This window comes from Rhodamnia argentea, chromosome 7 (assembly GCF_020921035.1).
Source record: "Rhodamnia argentea isolate NSW1041297 chromosome 7, ASM2092103v1, whole genome shotgun sequence".
In the NCBI taxonomy this organism is placed as follows: Eukaryota; Viridiplantae; Streptophyta; class Magnoliopsida; order Myrtales; family Myrtaceae; genus Rhodamnia; species Rhodamnia argentea.
In genome coordinates this window covers 8665465-8686082 of record NC_063156.1, presented here as the reverse complement: position 1 = coordinate 8686082, position 20618 = coordinate 8665465, and the positions used below count along the sequence as shown (strand labels likewise).

General features: G+C 39.8%; 2 protein-coding genes across 3 annotated transcripts; one reads left to right on the top strand and one right to left on the bottom strand.

The window, feature by feature from the left end:
• Positions 1-2893: 2893 nt before the first annotated feature.
• LOC115752471 (auxin-responsive protein IAA11) lies at positions 2894-7603 on the top strand. Of its 2 annotated transcripts, XM_030690673.2 has the most exons (5): positions 2894-2916; positions 2949-3390; positions 5248-5579; positions 5840-5975; positions 7298-7603. In XM_030690673.2, the coding sequence occupies exons 2-5, from the start codon at positions 3041-3043 to the stop codon at positions 7395-7397; spliced, it is 918 nt and encodes a 305-aa protein (XP_030546533.1). In that variant the 5' UTR covers positions 2894-2916; positions 2949-3040; the 3' UTR covers positions 7398-7603. The 2 variants fall into 2 exon arrangements, with proteins under 2 accessions (XP_030546533.1, XP_048139129.1); XM_048283172.1 differs by lacking the exon at positions 2894-2916 and having other exon boundaries at positions 2930-3390.
• Positions 7604-8263: 660 nt separating this feature from the next.
• Positions 8264-12022, bottom strand: LOC115752472 (MDIS1-interacting receptor like kinase 1). The gene is made up of 2 exons (XM_030690674.2): positions 9013-12022; positions 8264-8834 (listed from the first exon to the last, which is right to left on the bottom strand). Exons 1-2 carry the CDS (start codon positions 11666-11668, stop codon positions 8425-8427), a joined length of 3066 nt encoding a protein of 1021 aa, XP_030546534.2. The 5' UTR covers positions 11669-12022; the 3' UTR covers positions 8264-8424.
• Between the last annotated feature and the right edge of the window lie 8596 nt (positions 12023-20618).

Genomic DNA, 20618 nt, shown 5'->3' with positions numbered 1-20618 from the left:
TCAAATCTTTGCCGGTTACGTTGGGATGCTGGGCGGTGTAGATATTTGACAAGCTTCCAGTCAAGCTTTCTGGCGAAGACAGAAAAGAACAACTGGGTCGGCGACGAAAGAAGCTAAGAGGTTCGAATCTGCAAACCCGTATATGCAATTTCTTTTCAACTGATGCTGTTTGGGTAGTAAGCATCCTGGAGGCCAAGCACCATTTTCAGTGTAAACTAGCTTGGAGAACTGTTGATATCACGTGGTTGCATACAGATGGAGTTGTTATAGATTATCAAAGTGAGTTATGGAGTTTCAGAATTCTTTGCATCATCTGGATGGTGCTGTCCAGAGCGGATCATTGATGGAACTTTACACACATTTATAAGTTAAAACGACAAAAAAATGAACAAAAGAGACAGAATGTAAAGAGACTCAAAGGTAGGTGAAACATGAGATCTGTATTTTGCACTCAAAGTTACTTATGTTAGCCATTGTAATTAACGAGGATCTTATTAGGATCTTATTAACGAGTGTTCCCTTCGTCACTTATAAATAGTGTTTTTTTTTCCTTTCCATATGAGAAAGACCTTTATGTCTTTCCTAACAGCAACCGAATTCGGAACTTTCTGTTTCACATGTAGACAGGGTGCACGGAAGAACCGAGCTAGGTCAAGATAGCAGTGCATGTGATCAGTTTCTATACTTAGGGTGTTTTTGTTTCACGGAAGATTCAGGATTTGGAAAACATTTTTTGAAAAATAATTGATTACGCTGCTTAAAAAAATTTGTCAACAGAAAATATTTTCATTATAAACAACAATTTATGATTTAACTATTTTCGTAGGTGATGGAAGTATTTTTCATTCATTCAATTTTGTAAGTAATATACAAGCTCTCATTTTTTTTAAAAATGTCTTTCAAATCTCGAGTTTTTCATGAAATAAATGTGGTCTTAACAATTGTACATTCGTCAATTAATAATGTACCTTTTGTTTCATGATCAAGTGATGCTCATGTGACCAGCAAGTTTTTATACAGCAGCACTAGTTCCGATAAAAAAAAAACTTTATTCATGTGAAAAAACGACACCGACGAAAAGTTATTGCATAAATTATAGATCATATACGGACAATATGGCAATAACTATGATCATAATTAGTTTTTTTTTTAATAAAATTCACACGATCTAATGGTTAAGATGGAATCGGTAAAATCATCGATTGTCATCTTTGACGTGTCGAATCGCGAGAAATGGGAGGCCCCGCCTTGTCGGGTTGTAGGTGGAATCACGTTCAAATGCTGGTTGCCTGCTGGTCCCAACTTCCCAATCCGTCCCTATTTTTGGCATCTTCTAGATGCTCCCACTTCATCACGACATATGATTACAAATGGGAGCTCCTCCAAGGTTTCATCATTTGTCTTTTCCATTTTCTTTTTTTTTTCAATCATAGACCATTATTTCCATTTACCAAAATAAAAACATCGCAAAAGGATCAAAGCTAGATCGAAAAATCAAAAAAACTAATTCCATCCTAATTTCATCGAAGTTTTGATTTCCAATACGTTAGAATTCCATACCCATCGCCCGTCCAAGAAAATACCCGAATCAGAAACGCGATGCTGAATTCAGCGGCGTCGAGGTGCTCGCCCTCCTTCGAGAATAAGTGGGATTCGATCTCAACAAACGAGCCGAATCACATCGAATTATAGTTATGGGTGGCTTTTACTTTTCCTTTCGACATTGTTTTCGATTAATTTAATCCGAAAACTTTCCAATATTTATATTAAAACGTTGCACGAATGGATGCTTGAGATCGTTGAGAAACATGTAGCAAGTATTCTTATTCTCGGAATTAGAATACATTTTTTTTATTGTTAAAATAGTTAAATAAGTATTTAATTTGTAAAGTTCAGAGAATACCCTTTAATAAAATAATATTATGAAGAGGGCCAAACCTCCAATCGATTGGAGGCGCATTGGGGAGACAAGGAGGCCCCACTCCCCTCCAACATCACCCATCAATCTCTCCTCCCAACCCTCTCTCTCTACCTAACTTTCTCTTTCCCAAATCAATTTAACCTTCGCTTTTTTTTTCACCTTTAATTTAAATCTCCCCACATATGTTCTTTTATTTTTTTTCTTACTTAATTTAAATGTTACTCATAAAAACAGCCGGACAAGTTTTATAAGTTCGCGTTACTTGTCCGTCCGAACAATTTCAACGGCCGATCGATGTATTCGATCATAAACAAACCAAACGGAATTGCGATAAGACTGTACACGTAACATGAAAGCAAATGTCACGTTACTCGCTATCGATTTTGCCGTGCATCAAAATGATAGCTTGACCTAACGAATAAGTCTTCCTAAACGAGTATATTCTACAACATGACTTCATCGAACTTAGAGTAAGCTCTTTTTTTTTTATTATCAAACTCGTGGGATGCGAAACTCTGACCCATTAATGAGAATCTTAGTAAGCATTTTATACCAATTTAGTGGCATGAACAAATATTAGAGCTCCAACTTTTTGGCAACTTTGCTTAGGTGGGAGCAGGGTTAGCGATCTCCTCTCTCTCGATATTAATTTCCATATAATGAAATCTTTTTCTCCTTTTCAAGACTCTTATAAATAATCTCTTCACTCGAAAAAAATATATTCGCCGAATAATTTCTCTTAATGCTTTTTATATGAAAGATTTAATACGTGACCAAAATAACTGAAGAAACAAATATATTTGAAATATAATCGCTTTCTTATTCTATATTATAGAAAATCCCTTTTTTTTTTTAAATTAGACATAGCGAAGAAGGAAGAATTCTCCAAATTCGTTTTCATCGCCCGTGGTTTCTCTCCTGTCTGTCAGCTGCTTCGTTGCTTCTTCTTCTTCCTCCTCCTCCTCCTCGTCACTCATAACTTGCCTTCGAATCCACTTCTCTCTCTTGGTCTCTCTCGCTCTCTATCCTTCTCTCTCTAAACACCTTCTTCTCGACATCTCTGTCGTTTCTATCTCTCTCTCTTCCCCCCTCCTTCGCCGCTTCGAACGGAGGAAAAAAATGCAGGGAGAGAGCGCAGGGGAGACGGGGTCGTCGGCGGAGTTGACCGCGTCAAAGGACGACTACCTCGCTTCCTCGTCTGAGGATTCTTCGACCCCGGACGAGCTGGCCCTCGGGCTGACCCTCGGGGTCGGCGATTCCCGCCTCTTCAAGTCCCCGCGAGCCGGCCCCGTCATCTTGACGGCCAAGGACTTGCCTTCTTTCGTCCGCGCTTCCTCCTCGCCGCCGCCGCCACCGCCACCGCTGTCGGCGTCATCGTCGTCGTCTTCTTCGTCTACGCTCAGTCGAGCCGAGGGTGGGGCCGGGACCAAGAGGGGTGCGGATTCCGTGGCTGCTCCTACTGCTTCCAGGTACTTCCGTGCTACTTTCGACGCGTGTATTGGACAATCTGTGCGAACCCTCGGCATGTTGTGCCTGGAGCTTTGGAATTTGGATTTGGTTTGTATGGATTTTTGCAGTATACTTGCCGATCTTTTCCACTTGTAGTGCGTTTCATCGAGCTGATGGTTGTGTGTTTTGGTTTTGGTTTTGGCATGTTACATATGATCTTTGATGAGATGATCTTATGCGTTGTGATTTCACATTTCTTTTTCGTTTTCCTTGTGGCAACCCTGCCTATTTTCTGTCATATGAGCCATGAAGGAACTGGGACTCAAGGCTAGTTGGTCACAAATCAGGATTATGCTGCGTTCAGGTAGCGAGTTCATCTATTCGAGTTCTAGCGAAGGGACCTCACTTCGCACCTGATTGTTGTGGGACAGGCAACTGTCATGATGTCGTGAAAGGACACCAGGTGTCATAGGGAATTGGTTTTCTTTCTCTGATTTTCATAGGCTCCTCGTGAGGAGAAGAAAAAAAGTTTTTGTTGGGGTTAGCGAGTCTTTGTTACTTATCACCCATGTCTCTGTGCTTGGTTTAAAGAAGTTGGAAGATCATCCAAGTGGAAATATTTCTTTAGCACCCCAGACATACCCTCAAAATGAGAGATCGCAGCTGCTTATGCCTTGTCTATAACAGTTATAGCTTCGGTTGCTGGAAAGGCCAGATCAAATGGTTTTATAATTTTTGTTCACTTCCTTCTGCAACTTTAGATATAATTAAGTAGATAACAGAAAACGGAAATTGATGTTATGGAAAGATTAATCCGATAATTTTAGTATAATATTTTCCGCTGAAGTTTGTAGAAAATTGCGTTTGGACCAGGGGATGTTCAAGGAAAGGGAAAAAAAAAAGGAACTATTTTTCGGTACTTAAGCTGCAAGGGAAACGAGAGATGAAAACACATTTCCACTCTTATCCTTCCTTTTCTTCTTCTGTATTTTTTATGTGAAATTCGGAAAGGAAACGACGAAGGAAGGCTAGAACCACCAGCGTTGAGTTTGTTAACCAATACTCTGCACATAGAAATCAGCATACCTTCCCTTCTACTAATTCTGAGAGTGAAATATAAGCTTATTTATGAGGGATTTGGTACTAGGGTCTATGTTTATTTTATATTATTTTATTTTGTTTTGTTTTTGTTTCGTTTGACTTTGCCACAGAGTTGCCAAGTAGAGGACTAACATGTTCTCATTCACTGCCACGCGGCAGAGACAGTAGAGAGGCTCCAATCCCATCGAGGCACATCTCGATCTAGCTCGTCAATTAATTTTCTTTCGTTGCTTCAGTTCGCAAAATTGAAACTAAGAAATGCAATAGGAAGTAGCTCATTCATTTGTGAGAATCAAATTCTTGACCAGGGAAAATGGTGATATATTACTGGCCTAAATAACTACAGGGACATCTTATCATTATTTTGGTCTTCGTCATGTTTTCATCGCTGCATTTTAGTTGCGATAGCTGATGACTATCGCAGACCATGAAATGTTCTTTCGACATATTTAAAGTGGTGATCTGATCCAGCACTTGAACTAGTGTGTTTGAGTGGTTCACGCAAGCTTCCTTACCCCTTTGTTCTACTTGTTTTCCCTGAAAACATTTTCGCCCTTGCCAATAGGGCAGAGTCCATAAAATCGCCACATAGGTTCTCCTTCTTGGCCATGTATGAATGTTGAGAGTTAGATGAATGGATGATCTTTGCATTTTTCATTTACACTAGAGAGAATATTCTTGCATATTTAGTTGACCGTTTTGTTGGAGTTTGATATTGTGCACAGTTCTATCACTAATGTATGTATGTTTCCTGCTGTTACACAATTGCTGAGCAGTCAGGTAGTGGGATGGCCTCCTATAAAATCTCACAGAATGAACATCTTGGTTAACACTGCAAAATCTACTTCAACTGGAGAATTCGACCCCATAATTGAGAAAAATGATAGCAAGCTTGCTGCATTGGAGAAGATCAATAATGTCAGACATGATGAAAGCGGTAACTCCATGAAGGTATTGTGCCCGAAAACCTCTCTCTTTGTAAAGGTCACTATGGACGGAGTTGCAATTGGAAGGAAGGTAGATCTGAATGCACATCAATGCTATGAGAGATTAGCAGAGACATTGGAGGATATGTTTGATCATCCCACTACAAAAGTCAATGCAACTCGTGAGTTTTTCTTCTGTAGCTTGGTGATCTTCAATTGTTAGTGGCTATCATTTTATGGTCTTCCTATTTAAATTATTTTGAAGTATCAATACTTTCCGTGTGATCCATTGTGCCATGATTGGGCCTCAACAACAGCCAATATAATGAATTCAATTGGAGTTTGGGGTTATAGACCCTTTGAAGATCCTCGATCAGAACTACATGGACTTATAAAATATATCGTGTGCAACCTGTGTGAATGTGGTCTCTTTGGATTATAGGATCAAATAGGTTGACGCATCACGGATCAGCAGGAGCAACAAGAGCCTCAAAATTGCTGGATGGTTCATCTGGATATGTTCTTACTTATGAGGACAAAGATGGAGATTGGATGCTTATTGGAGATGTTCCTTGGAGGTATGTACCACGGTGGTACTTTCATTGTGATTGTTTTATTGTGTGTTACTGTATACAAGTCCTGCACCAATTTATTTAAGCATGTGGCATTTTACATTTTTAAGCTTTGAAGCCCAAGTGGAAATATTCAATCTCTCTTGCTGGGACCATGCCACGTTGGAAACATTGCCAGAAGTGCTTTATGAACAAATTAAGTTGATTGAACATAGAGAATTCTGGATTTTGCTCTCTTTTTTTTTCTTGTGCAGATACTTTGATCTTATTTTGTTGGCACTATGCCTACGTTCTTTTTTGCACCTTTATTTTCATACTAACCTGGCATATGTTGGTGCGTGTAATTTTTGTTTCTTTTGCAAGGGGCTTAAGCCTTCATATGAGTCAACGGGTTAAATCCTAGGAAAGAGAAGTAGTCAGGAATTATTTATCATCTTACTCAGATTCTTCATATTAGATCGAGTGCCCAAATTAATCTAGGGTAAAATAAGTGGATGATTGATAAGCACAACTTGCATTTCTATACTCTTTTGCGGCAAATTGCAACTCTTAGCATGTTAAGATTTGTGTCAAGAACAGTTCTTTGACCATGAAAGTTGTGGCCTTCCCAATAAGTGGTTTGTTGGAGCTAATTCTGTAAATGTAGTCTTTAAGTCGTTACCCCTATCACATCATTATGAGTACTTTCGCAAAGCACAATTGAGAAACGACTAGTTGGTTTGGATTATTAGTACTTTGGCAAAGCATTATTGAGGATTGATTGGTGCCACATACATACAAGAAAAGAAAGAGAGTTTTATAACCTATAGATACTTTCCTGGCTCCAGTGTTCGTACGGTACTTGCCTGGAATTTACTTGCTATCCTGCAGTTATGCAAAACTTAGACTTTTACCAGTAGTTCTGATGCTGTCGGTTGTTTTCGTAACCAATTTGATGCCGATATCAGCTGCTTCCTTCCTTTCTCCATCTAGAAAGGGATTCATGGTGCATAAATGTTGATTAATCCGACAAAGTTCTAGCAAAAGTAGTGACAAATCAACCTCAGGATTAGCTTCTGTTTTCCACATCACCTCATAGATTAAGAGAAGATGAGAACCATTATTTTAATACCTTTATGGCTTTTCTTCTATGATATTTGGGGTTGTGTGGACAAAAGTGGTTGGTGCATGATATTATAAGAGCACTGACTGGGCAATGTTGTGACAGAAGTATTCAGGAACAAGGGAAAAATGCTCGACAAATTAATGTCTAGTATATGCTCTCTGTTAAGTTCTCTTTATGCATGCCATACTTTCCATCTGATTCTGGAATTTTACTTTTATATCAGGATGTTCCTGAATTCTGTGAAGAGGCTTCGAATTATGAGGACTTCTGAGGCTAATGGACTTGGTAGTACTGAATTATATAGTCAGTTTTCCGAGACTTGATCATGTACATGGTTTTGTATGATCATGATATTGAAAACATTGTTGAGAATGAGTGCTAACCTAAAGCTGGGTGCTCTGAAGCTATCCAGGTCCCTGTAGAGCGTGGTTGCGAACTTTTGAGTGAACGTGTGTATAGCTTGCCCATAGCCATACGGTTGAGGAAATGAGAGACTGGATAAATGGAGCATTTTGAAAATCATGGCTGCTCCACTTGGTGTCCCTTTTCTATTTTTGGTGATGTGACATGACCCTTTCCCAACTTTTGTCACTGCTGTTGTCCGCCGTACAGCTAAATCAAACTATGGAATGTCCGATATATGTACTCTATGCATATCCTTCTCGCAACTTCTTGTTGGTTCTCCTTCCGGTTTGAGAGAGATAGATGGACACTATTCTTTGTTATTGATTCTTCATATCCTCCGCGAAGAAATGAGATTTCATATGAGGAGTCTTTTTTATCGAGCCCACTTGAATTACTAACAATGTAGCGATGTGATTATTCACATCAAATTGGAATTATGAATGACATGAGATTTGGCATGTGAAAGGCCAGTAGTCTAGTTTTCGGGTTGAAAACTGATTCACATGTACCTGGATTTTTAGCAGAAGTTTCTAACATTAATTATATGATGTAGATCAGTGGTCCAGATGAGCTTGGCCTACATGTTTTATATGTCATGCAATGTTTTTCCTCAGAAATTAAGAATGTGTTCTTTTTACAATGCTATTACCAATCAGAACCTCTTAAACTGATACGAGCATCTTGATAGCCTTTGCTTTTTGGGTGAATCTCACCAAGAAAACAAAATAAGAACAAAAGTTGATGCTCTAAAAATATACTGTTGCAATGATTCCGGACATGGACATATACTGCAAATGAAGTTTTATTTGCAGAAAAGGTACTACCAGGGACTTCTACAGATATCGGAACCAGTAGCTACAAGCATTCAATTAAGAAATTCTACATACAGAGAAAAATTGAAGAAACTATTAGCCAAAAGGAACTCAAATACTCAGAACTCAGTCCCTAGAGAAGGCCATTTACAGGTGACGTGCTGAAAACCGGCTTGTCTTTGCCAGCTTCATACATTGCGGCGCCATTGCTACCGCTTTTCCTCCGAGGCTTTGCCTCTCCGAGCATTGTTATGACATCCCTCATGGAGGGCCTATCTCTCGGTAGCTTTGCTGTACAGAGGAGCGCTATTCTGAGGACCAGAAGCATCTCTTCCTGAACATGCTTGCAGTTTCCTACATTGGGGTCTAGAGCCTCTTCCAGAGCTCTGTTGTCCCTGATTTTCCTCCATATCCACTCGACAATGTCAACGCATTCTCCGAACTCGGGATCTAGGGGTGTTTTGCCCGTGATGAGCTCCAACAGCACGACACCGAAGCTGTATATGTCTATCTTTTCGTCAACCTTCATGGTGTAGCCGTACTCTGTCAGGGAATAAAAACAAAATTGCAGCATTGTTAGCTAGAGGAAATGTCAAGAGCATATGTGATATTTTCATCACCTTTTAGCATTGATTAGTAGCTTTTTTGTTGGGGAATATGATTTTTAACCGGGACACTTGATCAATTCGATCGAAGATTAAGGGGTTAATAATCAACTCACCAGGCGCAATGTATCCATAGGACCCTGCCACTACCGATACTGTTTCATTCTTCCGGAGCATCATTCTTGCCAACCCGAAATCTGCAATTCTGGCTTCTAGGTTCGCATCGAGCAAAATATTGGTTGCCTTGACATCTCGATGAATGATAGGCGGACGGCAATCATGGTGAAGATAAGCAAGCCCTTGGGCAACACCAAGCGCTATATTGTACCTTGAGACCCAATCCACGAGTAGATTCGCTGCTTGTTTCCCGTGCAATGCTTCTCCAAGATTTCCATTTTGCATGAACTCATACAAGATCATCATATCGGTCTTGTTGTGAAGAAACCCGAGCAAACGTACTATGTTCCGGTGCCTCAATCTCCCAAGGAGTTTCACTTCCCCAACAAGATCATCGTCAGTTGCTTCTTCGATATCTGTTCCCGATCTCCAGAGCTTTTTAACTGCCACAACAATGTTAGACCTCGGTATCTCGGCCTTGTAAACTGTTCCAGTGGCTCCGGCCCCGATGATGTTTGACTCCTTAAGGCTGGCTAGGATGTCAGTACTCATGAACCCGAGCCTTTGGAATGCCAATAGTCGCCATGGCCACTCTCCGCTCTCCGCCTCAAGCTTTTCCTCAAAGCAACTTCCTTTTGACAGGTACCACCTTCTATAGAGAGTTCTCGCGCCAAAAAGAGCTATGACAATCGCCATAGCTGTTGAGATACCGACGATCCATCCAGCAATGATGTGCTTTTTGTGTGAGCTCCTTCGATTCGAAGTCAATGCCAAACTTCCTGAGCAAGGAGGGAGGACCCCACCACATAGACCGGCATTTCCCACAAGATCTTCAGGATTTATGGTCCTTAACAAGCCATTTGCCGGAACAGGACCTTCTAACTGGTTGTAGGAAACATTCAACACTTCCAAGGCGGGTGACATCCCGAAATTCTTGGGTATTCTGCCGGTCAAAGAGTTGTTTGATAGATCTAAAACTGCCAAAGTGGGCATCATTGCGATGGCGGTCGGGATCTCTCCAGTTAATCGGTTGTTCCTCAGGTTCAACTTGACCAACCTTTCACAGGAAGCGATGCTTGAAGGGATGGTGCCAGATAACTGGTTTGAAGAGAGATCCAGCTCCGAAAGTGAAGGGCAATCTTGGAACTGGTCTGGGATTTCTCCCTCGAAATAGTTGTGCGAGGCCATGAAGCTTTGGAGATTGGGGAGGGAGAGAATTGTAGAGGGTAAGTAAGAATGGAAATTGTTCCAGGAGAGATCAATGAAAGAAAGCGATGTCGAAGAGGCGATGTCGTTAGGTACTTGACCTGTAAGACTGTTATTTGCCAGCTCCAACCTTTGAAGCTTCTCTAGCTTTCCTAATCCTCCTGGAATTGTCCCTGAAAGAAGATTGTTCTGCATTCGAACCCGAACAAGGGAGGCGCAACTCGAAAGGCTAACTGGGATCGGACCCGACAGGGCATTGTTGAAGAGGATGAGTTTGGTGAGATTCCCTCTGCTGCACAAGTTTTCTGGCATCTTGCCTGAGAAAGAGTTGGACGAGATGTCCAGCCACTGCAAGGGCGAGTTCTTGCCAAGATCACTCGGCAATGGACCAGACAGAGAATTGTTCCAGAGCTCAAGAACCTTCAATTGTGTCAACCCACCTATCCCCGGGGGCACTGGCCCAGACAAGTTGTTGCACATGAGGTTCAAGAGCTCTAAGTTCTTCAGTAGAGCAATTTCAGCTGGAACTTCTCCCGATAACAGGTTGTCCGAGAGATCAAGCAATTGCAATGATGCAATGCTTCCAATCTCCGGCGGGATACTACCTTCGAAATTGTTGTTGTACAAGAACATAGTTTCTAGCTGCTTAAGCTGCCCCAACGCGGCACGAACCTGACCGCCAAGATTCCCGACTGCCAAATCGAGATATTTTAAATTCGTGAGATTGCCGAACTCTTCCGGGATTCCACCGGTGAATTCGTTGTACCCAAGAATTATGCTCTCTAGAGAAGTGAGTTGGCCGAGCTCTCCTGGAATCTGGCCAGTGAGATTGTTCCCCGAAAGGCCAAGAAACTTCAGCTTCTGCAGGTTCTTGAACGACTTCGGTATCGACCCTTGAAAGAAGTTCCCCCTGAGATCTAAGCTTTGCAATGTGCTCGCATTGCCCAGATCCTCGGGAATCAATCCCGAGAAGTTGTTGCTCGAGGCATTGACCATTGTCAATCCAGCTATTCTTCCGAAACCAGCCGGAAAGCTAGTGATGAAGAAATTCTGGCTGATATCAATGATCTTCAGTGATGAAAGATTCGTCACAGACTCCGGGAACAGAGAGAAGCTATTGCAAGAAACGTTGAGGAGGGAAAGACTCTGAAGTCTCTGTATGTTGTCCGAGATGTTCCCGCTCAGATTCATCCGTGACAGATCAAGTCCTTCCACGGCTCCATTCCAGTTGCAGTGGACACCAGTCCAGTTACAGTAGTAAACTGCACTGTTGCCAGCCGAATTGTTGGGCAATTCCCAATCTCGAAGACTGTTCGACGGATCGGTGAGGCTGGCTTTTATCGATAACAGGGCGGCTGCTTCGTCAGTGGAGGCAGAACCTGAACAAGAGAAGAGAATGCAGCAGCAGCAGAAGAGGAGCGGCTGAAAGAACCGACCCTTTATCTGCATTTTTGTTCCCTTTTTTTTTTTTTTTGCTGCTAACTGCACTTTCTCAAAACTCCCACTGCTTAATCAGATTCTACCATAACGGTTGGATGTTTTTGGTGAAGAAGCTAGTGAAGGAGGACTGAGAAGTGGAGGCGAGAGGACTGGGAGTGATCAGCAGAGTGTGTTTGAAGCTTAGTTCGGAAGGGAAGAAGACGTTGCTTAAAGCATATGATGATGGTATGTCGGGATCAAGAATGTGAGGAGACGATAATGGCGACTGATTAGTTTTAATGCACACACACACAGAGAGCTCGTGAGGTCTCGGGTTGTGCAGCAAACAGGCTGTTCATGTGCAAATAATGGACCGAGGAAGATTTTTTGGACTCATTTGAAGCTTCCCCGACCATTAAACATGGGTGGAGAATGTGTTCTTTCTTACCACTGAATGCTCTGTCCTTTTCAACCAACACCACCTTCTTATTATTCTTCTTCTTCTGCTTCCTCTGCCATGGTAATTAGTCAACTCATTGAAATGGCAATAATGAAATGCTCTGTTCTGCCCATGCTGTGGTTATTTTCCCAAGTTGAATAGACAAGAGCCATATAAAATATCAGAAGGAAGTGCTAGTGCTTGTCCTACTAATAAAATCAGATGAATGATCTTACCATGTTTTTTCTACTGAAACGAAATTCAATATATGTTCACTAAATATGGACGAAGTGATTGAATAGATATGGAAAACTACTTAATTCCGCTTTTAGTGAACTTCATTGTACGAAATAGAAAGGGAAATTTTTGAAAGAGAGCTTGATGCGTTATTGTTTTCTCAAATAAAGGTATTGAGTGAATTTTGTTTTAAATAAGAACCGGATGTAGCTAAATAGTGTCAAATAAGGACTTTTGACCGGCCGATAAGCATGTGATTATTCCGACCTTTGGAGAAGTGGTGTTTTAGTAAAAAATAGTTCTAAGTATATAATTTTCTTAATTTTTTACCTTTCTTTTCTTTGTTCTTTTTCTCCTTCCCACCCTAGCCATAGCCACCCATCAACGGTCGTCCTCGCCTGGGCTGGCGAGGGCAAGGGTTGTCCTTGCCCGCCTAGCCTAGGTGAGGGCCCCGCCCTCGCCAGCCTACGTGAGGACGGCTCTCGCCCGCCCGGGCAAGGGTCGCAACCCTCATCCTCATTAGGCTAGCCTTGCCCTCGCCACATCTGCCGAGGCCCCTTGACTAGGCGGGTGAGAGTCGGACTCAAGCTACCGGTAGAGAGAAGAGGAAAAAATATAAATAAAAAATAAAAAATTTAAAAAGTAAAAGGATGAAAGTGTCCTTTCGACCAGCGAGGTTAGGCCCTTTTTTAAGACTGAAATGGCCATTTCGGACCCTTATTTTAAATAAGGCCCGCTTCAGAGTTTTATTTAAAAAAATAAGGGCACTTCAAACATTTGAAAATTTCTAAATAAAAATTAGAGGGACTAAATAATAAGATAAAAAAAAAAGAAAATATTTGAGAGGACTAAAAGTGGACTTCAATCAATAAACAACAATTATGAAAAAAAAAACAAAAAACAATAAACAATATTGGTGACTTTGGTTTGTTCTTGGGTTTTCGAAAGAATTCCGTTAGGGTAAGTATAATACAAGTGCCATAACTTTTATATGGTGATCACTTGAGTGCCACAACTTCTTTTTCGATCACCTGGGTACCAAATCGGAGCAAAAGGGATCACTTGAGTGCCATCTCCGGCAAAACATCCTACGTGGACTTTTTACTTAATGTTTTATTGTGATGTGGAAATTAAAAAAAGAATTACAAGTCCATCGTGGAAATTCTTCTCTAGTGTGTCCTTAAAGAGAAAACGACGCTGCTCTATCATGTCTTTAACTTGCCTTTGAGATCGAGAGAGAGAATGGTCAAAATTGGGTCGACCAAAATTGGGGCTCCAAACCTTCCCTCTCGCAAATCGATTTCTATCCGATAGATTCGACGCTCGCAAAATCAAATTGGGGCTCCGATCTTCATCAATCTTTAGTGTCTCAAGCAAATCGATCGAAGGCCCTACTCTATTCTTGTGATTCATGTCGGAGTTTCGAAGGCGAGATGAAGTGTTTGTCGTGTGACGAACCGGGGTCGACACAAGCAAAGGTAAGTGATTTTTTGTTTGTGTGAAGTGATAGCGAAAGAAAAGGCAAGAAAGGCGATCTGTTGGAGGGAAAAATTAGGGTCTCACTGGCATAGTATAATGGTGAGTTTCATTTTCTGAGTTGTACCTTATGTTGTTTTGTGTCCACTGACCGACAACGATTGTTGCTTACTAAATGTGATGGGGTAGTGGGGACCGAGTGCTGAAGCTGTCGTGTCTTTGCCACTTTGTGAAAGTTCAGTAACTTAAGTGGTCGATTTAACTAAATCTATGGCACTCAAACGATCATTCGATGGCTTGTTGGAGCTCATTCCATCACGAACACCTTTACAAAAAAACTGAGGATGATGCTTCCGATCTTGCTGCACTTCATTTTGGCATTGCATTTGCACCATTGCATTCTTGTGTTGGCATCTTCAAAACTCACAGAATTGTAACAACAATTCTTGGCATAAGAACAATATCACGTTCATGTACTATATCATCATATCATTGTTCCTCAACTACGGTAGACTAAAAAAAAACCTTATCTTTAGTAGGGTTACATATGTCCATAAGTCAGAACAAGCCCACCAACAATAACATCATAACAATCATTCGATAAATATCTCTTTGATTTTTCATCTTTGAAAATTCTTTCTTCCAATGGTTTAGCAAATATTGCAGACCCTTTATCTCTGCTTCCATTGAGTCCCCATCGTCTAACTCATTTGTCAATACAGGTCGACCTTCATCTTGTTTTTGAAGTAGCTCCAAGATAACCTCCGTTGCTCGGTTTGAGAATTTCAAGTCAACCCACCTACAAGAAAGTTAGTACACAATTTTGTTTATGCTTGTTGCATTAGTAGGGTAAAGCACAGTAAGATATCCCCTTAAAATCGAGCAAATAAACCCTTAATCCAAAACATGTTAACGCTAAAGACATCGAAAAATTTGATAGATCAGCAAAACAGAGATTAGGGACCTAAAATATCCACAATTGAAGTCTGCACTATAATTGGTGCATCCATGGAACCTTCTCCAAGGATTATCTCTTGTCCAAGCCTTTCTTGTTGGACTTCGCAGCCCACAATAGAAAAAGTGTAGAGCTGCATCTTGGCTTTGCTCGTACACTCGAGAGCCACTTGCCCTACTTCTACTTCCCATCGCGACTTTGACGATTTGATTTTGGGCAATTTGAAAATTTTGATTTTGTTGAGTTCGGCTCAATAGGATTAGGGTTCTTTAGATTCCTTTTGCAAGAATTTGATTTTCCCCCATTTGTTGAAAGACCTCGGTAGGGTTAGGGTTCAAGTGATTTTGCCCCAATTGTTGAAGCAATTGATTTGTCTCGTTCAATCTGAAGCATGCGACGTCGTTTCCATTTTTATTTGCTGATTCAGCTTTCCGGCGATCCACGTAGGTTGGATTTACATTATTTTAATGCCACGTAGGATTTTCTGATGACCCAAATCGCCGATGGCACTTAAGTGGTCAATATTTAAAAGTTGTGGTACTCAGTGATCGAAAAAAAAAGTTGTGGCACTCAAGTGATCGTCATATAAAAGTTATGGTACTTATACTGTACTTACCCTAATTATGTTAGCGCCTTTTTGTTGTTGTTGTTGTCTCCTAAGTAGCACCGACACGCAATAGCGACATGATATGACATGACACGTTGACTAGAAAAATAGGAAATTTCGACATGTTGTATATGAAATATATATTTTCATATACACATGATAAATTATCATTTTTATGATTATTTCAATCAAATTAATTTAATTCAAACTCACAAATAAATAAATAAATAATAAGAAAAGAGCCTAGAATGAATTTACACTAAAAACATTAATCCACTATTTGTTAGTATCATTCATTATTTCGAAGCGATGATCATGTCGGACATCTCTCACATCTGTTGATCACGTGTCAATCGCTAGGCGGAGCATGTGTCCGACACGAGTCACAAGTCACTATATGCATCTGACACGGACGTAGAGGCGAGTATCCATGCCCCCTAGGTCATCTCGTCGTCGTTAGATGGTAATAGTATTTTGTTAGTAAGTCTCTCACACAAAATTAAAATTTATCTCTTTGATCCAATCAAAAGCAGATCATTCATATGAAGTCTAGAACGGGTCGAGCAGGGTGTAGCAACCCTAACAAAAACTGCTAGTGTCTAGGTGTCATTCTCAAGCAAGTAATACCATTTTCTATTCTGGCAAAAAACAGATAAAATGAAAAATAACATTTTCTAACTGGTGTCATTGTCAAGCAAAGAAATAGCTACTTCAAAGACTGCAACATTCAACAGAAGATTGTTCTTATGCTCCTTTCAGACACCGTAGACATTTGTGCAAACAAGGAATTCCAACATCCAAGCAGAGCTGCGTGACCAAATGATTAAAGGTTTACTGTTGTTTTTTTAATGTTTCAAGAACTTCTCTCACCTGTCAAAGGGTAACTTCTAAGTATGACAAGGATTTCATTTAGGAATCATTAGACACAGATCTAACATTCCCATTAAAATAATTGGAGGGGCTTTGATTTTCATAACTTTTTTTTATATATTAAATTAAAAGAAAATGGAGCCTTATCTTCAAATGTCAATAATTCCACCGAAAACAAGAAGACTCTCAGTCACTGATTGAAATCCCCATGTTGTGCTGAGATTATTTTAATTGGCGCAGATCAGAGCCACAACCTTTTAAGTACTGTTTAAATCAGCTTCAAAAAATAAATAGAAATGAAAAAAAGGGAGACTTTTGTTTGATTATCATTCTATAGCTGTCTGGCAAAAGATGGGAATCTATCCATGTGACACTGGCAAAACCCACAACAGGAGAAAAACCCACTTTTATAATTTCCACTGTTGTCTTTTCATGCACTCTGACTGTAATCGAGCCTCCTTTTAAAATGCTAATTAATTGGTTTTAGAGGAGCGCCGTCTAGTAACCTATGTGATTACACATTATGAAGGAGAATCTAGAAAATGAGACATTAAATAGCAAGGTTTTGTATGCTTTTGTTGGGGGAAAAAATGAAAAAGTGCATGGCATTTCTCACCCGTCACCGATATGTAAAGATGGTATTTTTATTTGATTTAATATGACATATATATATATATATATATATATATTTTTGTCTATCCTATATGTAACTTTTCTCTTTTTGACTTTTGCTTTGTCTCTTTACAAAGCGTGGGAGTCGAACCCTACACCTAAGATATTAACGTCATCACCTCCCAATCTCTTTACCAAGGCTGCATGCTTATTGGCCTATTTAGTAAGGTTAAAAGGGGGGAAACTCTAACAAACACATCCTTTTTTTTTTTAAGATTGATTAATTTAGTGTGCATTTAGTAAGTATAGTGTTTATTAGCTAGGGTGGGGCACTGACTTAGGCAATGCTAGTTCAACATAAACTGGCAGCTAAAGGCACCTAGAGGGATAGGATTACTGAGAAATCTAATCTCAGGTTTGTTCTTGAAGTAGAAGGCAGCAGAAAACAGGAAAGTAAGCTTCCAGTTTCTCTTCATTTTGCTGAAAAATTAGCTAAGTAAATGCACAATAAAGAAAGAGGGGAAAGAAATGGAGAAAGTGATGCCTACCCACCAACATCCATCTTCTCCAATGTTAGTTCTAAGAAAGTGGGTGACAAAGGATGTTCCTTTTCTTGTTTTTTTAAGCAAAGGATTGAGATTCACATGCGCACATGTGGGTTAGTGCAGCCACAATTAAATATGTGAATTAATTTTTTGGTTGTGCAATGGAGTGGATGGGGGCCATGTGAAGCCACAGCTTGATCAACATTTTCTGCAATTCCTATTATTGGAGAGAGACTCTTTAATCTGACATTCACTACACATATTAACAGTTTCGCCACCTTCTTTTTTCCTGTTATTTTACAACTTATGATTGTATTTGTAAATCAAGAATAATAGGGGGAAAGAAAGAAGAGTTAGCCATGAACATTGAAACAACAACAACCCCCCGCGTGATGTGCTTCCACACATGGCTTTATGCCCACGACCAGGCCTTTTAGTACTCGAGAAAGCCTTTCATGATCGTAGGACAAAAAGATATTTTGTGCTTTGGTTGGATGTTCATGTTCTCACCACATCAGAGAGAGAGAGAGGGGACTCACATGCAAAGGAAGGAACTGACTGGCTTCATATCACACTGGTAGGATTTGATCAGATTTGAGGAACAAGGGCCTTCTTGTCCTATTTTTTGGTTTGTCCTTCATGTGTTGGAAACCATTGTCTGTAAAACTCTACATCTGCATTGGCAAATCTCTTCTTGCATTAGACGTCTGGATCATATGGCTACTGGACTTGAGTTGGGGTTGCAATGAGAGATTTCTCGATACGTGCTCATTTTTCTACTGATTGTCACTCGAGATTTCTCTGTATGGTATTGGGATTTATAATCCAGATGAACTGTCTCAAATGAATCTGCCGTCATTTATTCAAGTACTTAACTTTTAACTATGTTAAAAGATATTGATATTTTTCCAGTGGAGCGCTCCGGAGGTTTTTGCATCCGTTTGAATCTCGGCTATACTAACTTTATCGAGACAAAGCCGGCTCCTGAGTTGGCACGGTGAAGAATTTGAGAAACTGAATCCAAAAAAAATTGGGACAATCTAACGCTTTTTCTCCAGAGTAATAACAAATGTTTGTCTCTAGGATTCAAATTCTACCAAGCAAGAGAGGCCTCCATGCCATTTACATGTTTATGACAGAAAAGTTTGGTCCAGCATCTGAAAACGAGAACGATTCCATCACGGGGATATATTCCTTGATGAACATGGTATCTCTTGATTTTGAAATATGTGGAAGTTGCTGTTTCAAAACCTTTTCTAAGTATCTCCGTGAGTGAAAACCCTCCAAAGTTCCCCAACTTCTCTGAAGAATTTAGAAGAGAGGTTCATGGAGTTAACAGAGAGGGGATGATGGTTAAAAGGTTTATGACTCAATTAGCACAATTGAAAGGTTTAAGAACTGAATTGTCTGCCGTATAATAGGTTTAAGACTATATTAGCAATTTATCAAAAGGTTGAGGACTAAATTGGCAAATTGTCAAAAGGTTTACGAATGAATTGAAAAATTGCTAAAAAATTTTATGACTCAATTGACACAATTGCAAAGTTTAGGACTCAATTGGCTGCCATACAACGGGTTTATGACTTTTTGGATAATTATCCCTAAAAGAAAGAGGATTGGTTGGATTAGAGAGGGACTGATTTGTAGACTGCTACCAACCCAACTCTAAGGCAGGGGTGTAGACATCCCAATAAGCCCTAGACCAAGCGCATAAAAAATTAGGAAACTGGCTGATCTGAAACCATCCACCATAATTCTGCAAATTGGAACATAACCATATACTTGATTCGCTTGATCTTATATCCACCTAATGTTCCTATCAAAATGCAGAATTCTAGCGTCCTCTGCATAAAAATATGTCAAACTATTTCGTTGTGGTAATTCCTTAAAAGCGTCGGGACATTTCTAAACCCTATTAGGGGATAATTATCAAAACAGTATTAATCCTATTGCAATTGTACCAATTTAGTCATAAACCTCTTTTTTTTTTTTTTTTTGTCAATTGAGTGAACTTTTTGCATTTATTCCAATTCATTCCATTTAGCTTGACGGGATTGATATGAAAATTTTTAATAGTATTTCTTAATTTTTTAATTTTTTTAATTTTTAATTTTATTTATTTTTTGTTCTTCCTTCTTTGCCTTCTGTTTGTGGCCGACGAGGGTAGGCGGAGCTTGCCGGCCTCACCCACCGGGCAAGGCTCGTAAGGTCGTGGGTAAGGCCGGCCTCGACAATATCTGGGCCATGATGGGTCGCGAGGCAAGGCAAGGCGAGGGCGACGATCCTCGTCGACGGCAGGCAACTCTAGTGACTCTTGCTAGCCACAATCAAAAGCAAAGAAGAAAAAAAAGAAAATAGAAATAAAAAATTTTATTTAAAAAAATTCATAAAATAGTAAAAATTAAGAAATTAAGAAAATACTATTAAAGTACTATCAAAATTGGCCACATCAGCGCCACATCACGCCACCGACTCAATGGACTGGATTGGTACAAATGCAAAACATTTAGGAACTCAATTGACTAAAAAAAAAATTTAGGACTAAATTGACACAATTGCAATAGGTTTGAGATTGTTTTGGTAACTTTCTCCCTTGTTGGTGAATTAGATTTTGACCAGTAACTTATCTAACATGTAACATTTGAGTAAGTTATAAACAATTTTATGGAAGTTAAAAATTAATTTAATATATAGTATGTCAGTAAGTTGTCATCCTTTTGTGGGAGTAGTACCGACAACCATTTGACTATTTCATATTGCCAACTATTATAGTAAATCACGGATATTTACTTGCGCAGTTTATCAATGTATTAAAGTTACTAATACTTTAGAAAATTACCAGTCCTTATTTGAGTCATTCACCAACTTTTATGCGACTGTTTGAAAATTATCATTTCTTAGAAGAACTTGCCAATATTTATTTGTTAAAGTACCATCGTATTAAAGTTATCGTCTCTTTCAGCACATTGCCAATATTAATTTGAGGGATTTACCAATTCTTCACGGATCAAATTGCCGTCTAGTTTCAACTTACATGAAATTACCTACATTTATTTGAGCTAGTTACTAATGTTCCGCAATCTCCAACTGTTCTAATAATTTGCTAATATTTATTGCGCATGTTACAAAATGTTAGTCCCTGGTTGGCTGGCCGTGTTCTGACAAGAATTTTGGGCCAACATGGGACTCCTGAAATTTTACAGGCCCAATGAGATGGCCCAAATCCGACAAGCCCATTG

Excerpts from the sequence above, each read along its gene's own strand:
- LOC115752471 (XM_030690673.2), top strand. The coding sequence starts at position 3,041 with ATGCAGGGAGAGAGCGCAGGGGAGACGGGGTCGTCGGCGGAGTTGACC. Across the intron at positions 3,391-5,247 it reads GCTGCTCCTACTGCTTCCAG|TCAGGTAGTGGGATGGCCTC; the intron begins GTACTTCCGTGC and ends ATTGCTGAGCAG. Across the intron at positions 5,976-7,297 it reads ATTGGAGATGTTCCTTGGAG|GATGTTCCTGAATTCTGTGA; the intron begins GTATGTACCACG and ends CTTTTATATCAG.
- LOC115752472 (XM_030690674.2), bottom strand. The coding sequence starts at position 11,668 with ATGCAGATAAAGGGTCGGTTCTTTCAGCCGCTCCTCTTCTGCTGCTGC. Across the intron at positions 8,835-9,012 it reads CTATGGATACATTGCGCCTG|AGTACGGCTACACCATGAAG; the intron begins GTGAGTTGATTA and ends ATTCCCTGACAG.